At 54.6% G+C, this 3,511-nt stretch overlaps 1 protein-coding gene across 1 annotated transcript in view; it reads right to left on the bottom strand.

Moving 5' to 3' along the window:
- The window catches only part of MYLK2 (myosin light chain kinase 2), a 12,539-nt gene that overhangs the window by 7,844 nt on the left and 1,184 nt on the right, over nucleotides 1-3,511 (bottom strand). Inside the window, exons 3-4 of the mRNA XM_010841749.1 lie at nucleotides 3,282-3,511; nucleotides 1,629-1,927 (exon numbers count right to left, since the gene is read on the bottom strand). The exon at nucleotides 3,282-3,511 is cut by the window's right edge and continues 24 nt beyond it. Coding sequence (XP_010840051.1) covers nucleotides 1,629-1,927; nucleotides 3,282-3,511 — 529 coding nt within the window. The remainder of the gene's footprint in view (nucleotides 1-1,628; nucleotides 1,928-3,281) is intronic.

Consider the following 3,511-nt stretch of genomic DNA (forward strand, 5'->3'; position numbering starts at 1 on the left):
CAATGTCAGCTCTGCCACCAACCCTCACCCTCCTTGGGAGGCCTCTGCCTCTGTCAGAGGGGGGCTCAGCTTCTCCAGGCACAACAGTGGGGATGGCTGATTGGACTCCTCAGACCCTCCCACATTATAAGGTATGAGGACTCCAACCCAAAGTTTTTCATTTCCATTTAAAAAAAGGGCGGAGCAGGGCAGGGCGGGGGGTGGGGTGGGGGGTTCCTAACTGTGAGCTCCCTGGTGGCTCAAAGAATCTGTCTGCAATGCAGGAGACCAGGGTTCAATCTCTGGGTCGGAAAGATCCCTTGGAGAAGGGAATGGCAACGCACTCCAGTATTCTGGCCTGGAGAATTCCATGGACTGAGGAGCCTGATGGGCTACGGTCCACGGGGTTGAAGAGAGTTGGGTTTGGCAGGACTGAGCTACTTTCACTTTCAACTATAATGGTGGAGCGCCATGCCAGATAGGCGTTACTGTGTCTGAAGGAGTCGAGGATAGGACCTGCCTACCACCCCCTCTAATAACACCACAAGCTCTCACTACCTGTGGAATGGGTATCCCCCGGCCCTGGCCCAGGGGCAGGGGTGGGCGGGGAGGAGCCGGGGATGGAGCTATTTGGTAGAGACTTGCTGCCACCTAGTGACAATACGGGGAACAGCAGGCCCTGGACGCCGACAGGCTGAGTCACCGGGAATGGAAACCTCTTTATAAATAGCAAGAGGCCGCAGGGGAAGCCGGCTGGTGGTAAATCAGACGGCCCTTGGACGTTGTTCAGGTCCGTCCCTCGAGGATGTGATTGCTGGGCTGAGTGGGCCCTGGAGGTCTGTGCCGCTGCTAAGGGGAGGAGGCAGGGCTCCTGGCTGCCGCCCAGCCGCCAGGCCCTCCCACCCTGTCTGGGTGGCACTATGCCGCTCACCAGGCAGACTGGCAGGTCTCCCAGGGCACCTCGGCCTGGAGGAGGGGGGTTGTCAGGACACTCTGGGCTCTCCTGACCCCATCTCACCCCGCCCCCCAGGCCTGCTGCACCCTTGCCCGGGCCCTTTCCCTATTCACCTACGGGCCAAGCTTGCTCATGCTCAATGGCTCCCTTCTGCTCGCTGAATAAAGCATCAGCACTTGAGGCCACTCCGGTCCTGCCCATCTCATGTGCCCAGCTTCCTTGGTCACCGCCTCCCTCCCCCCTCCACACACACACCTGTGCTCCTCAGTTCACAACCCTCTGTGGCTCCCATGACCCTCCCTACCCGTCCAGGATGCAGTTTAAAAGGGCATTTGAGCCCTTTTATAGAGTAACTTCAAACCCCACCGTCCAGAGAACTGGTGGTGCTCCAACATGTCTGATTTTTTTTTTTTACTCCATTTTAGCCAACGTAGAAGAAAGTAAACAAGAGAGCTCTAGAGTCAGGTTCATATCCTGCTCTAGCTGTGGATTTGGGGTGCTCCCTTTCCTGAGTCCCCATTTCCCCATCTCTTGAAGGGGACTAGGAACTCAGACTTCCTGGGGTTGGATGACACTTTGATGAATCACCCGGGGTGAGGTGGCTCAGAAGGGTTTAGTGCTCTAAGCGAGGAGACGGGGGAGACACGGAGAGCCCCTTCCCTCCTCCCTGGGCTCCAGGGCAGCCCCGGCCTACCCAAAATCTGGAAGCAGTCCTCCTCCTTGGCTGTGGGACTGAGGGCCTGCCCCACCTCCGATCTCTCCGAGGGAACGGCCTGGAATTCGATCCCCCTCGAGGTGTCCCCTTGCACCCCATCCTGGCCAGCGTGGCCTGCAGCCTTCTCTTCTTCCTTCTGGCTGCCTCCCGGGAGGTTCTTCTCTCCTTCTGCTACCTTGGCTGGCTCAGTTTCTGTGGGGCCAGGGGTCACAGGCACCCCTTCAAAGATAAGCTCTAATGTCTCATCTAGGGGCTTCTTGGCCAGTGGCTTCTCAAGGCTGAAACGTGAGAACACAGATGGATGACACCTTCAGCAGCCACAGCTCCCCCCACCCCGGCAGGCCTCCCAAAACCTAGTCTGCAGTCTAGAGCTGATACAGCCTTGCCCCCACCCAAACACGTGGGATGGTGAATCCAAATTCACTTCATATAAAATCCGGGGATTTTAATAACACCGTAAATGTCTGTGGTGGTGGTGGTTGTTTCTTCCCAGCTATGCCATGCGACATACAGGATCTTAGTTCCTCGACCAACAACCAACCCATGCCCCCTGCAGTGGAAGTGCAGAGCCCTAACCACTGGACCACCAGAGAATTCCCATGTCTGTGTTGCTATTTTGAGTATCAATGCACTAAGAGATCATTAACAACTGTTAATAGGATTGCTGATTTGGTTAATCATTAGGTAGTGACAATTAGGGAGGTTATGTAGCTCTTGATTCATAAAATTGTGGTGATACAATTGATAATGTATTAATGATACTAATTTATATTACCACATAGTTTAAACTGGTATGTTAAGTGTTATTATTGTGGTTTACAATAAATATATCATTAATAACCTCACTTATATCATTGGCATTCAGGTAAAGCTAACGAATTGCACCTTGAGACTGGTGCTGTATTATAGTTCTAAGAGTATAGTGGGCTTCCCTGATAGCTCAGTTGGTAAAGAATCCGTCTGCAGTACAGGACACCCCGGTTTGATTCCTGGGTTGGGAAGGTCCCATGGAGAAGGGAAAGGCTACCCACTGCAGTATTCTTGGGCTTCCCTTGTGGCTCAGGTGGTAAGAATCTGTCTGCAATGCAGGAGACCAGGGTTCAATCCCTGGGTTGGAAAGATCCCATGGAGAAGGGAAAGGCTACCCACTCCAGTGTTCTGGCCTGGGGAATTCCATGGGTTGTATAGTCCATGGGGCTGCAGAGTCAGACACAACTGAGTGACCTTCACTTTCACTTCACTTTTCACTTCAAGAGTATTAGTAATGATCTATCAGCCTGATTATTAGTCATATTTTCAGATTATACCAATAACTGTATTAAGAAGATGAGTTTTCTTTTCCTCCTGACATCTCAGTCCTGCCCTTAGTGAGATCCAAGTCCATGGGGTAAGGGGGACTCTGGACTCCAGATGCCTGGAGAAGGGGTCTTTGAGGTCCTCTGCTGCCTGACACTCCAGGCGTCTGTGAACTATCACAGAGTTCTGATCTCTGCAGGAAGACCAGGCGGTCAGGCCATGCCTAGGACAGAGGGAGCTGAACATTGGAACTGCCCAAGCCAGCACTGCACGTGGTGAGTGCCCAAGACAGACAGTAACGCAGACCCCTCCCCGCTCCCAGGCAGGGCCGTTCACCTCGAGATGGCGGCGGGGCAGCTGGGGCTGTGCAGAAAGGCGGGTGAGCCCTTCTTGCTCGGCGCTTGGCCCTCTGCTACCTTCTTTTGCTCCTTGGCTTCTCCAGGGTCCTGGCTGCCGGGGGTCCCCTGCTCAGCCTCGGGCTTTTTGACGCTGGCCTCGGCTGTCGCTGTCTCCTGGGGCAGGGCTGCCGGCTGCCCCGCCGAGGCCTCCCCCGGCGCTCCCCTCAG

The sequence above is a fragment of the Bison bison genome, unplaced genomic scaffold (assembly GCF_000754665.1).
Source record: "Bison bison bison isolate TAMUID 2011002044 unplaced genomic scaffold, Bison_UMD1.0 scf7180017864167, whole genome shotgun sequence".
Classification (NCBI taxonomy): Eukaryota; Metazoa; Chordata; class Mammalia; order Artiodactyla; family Bovidae; genus Bison; species Bison bison.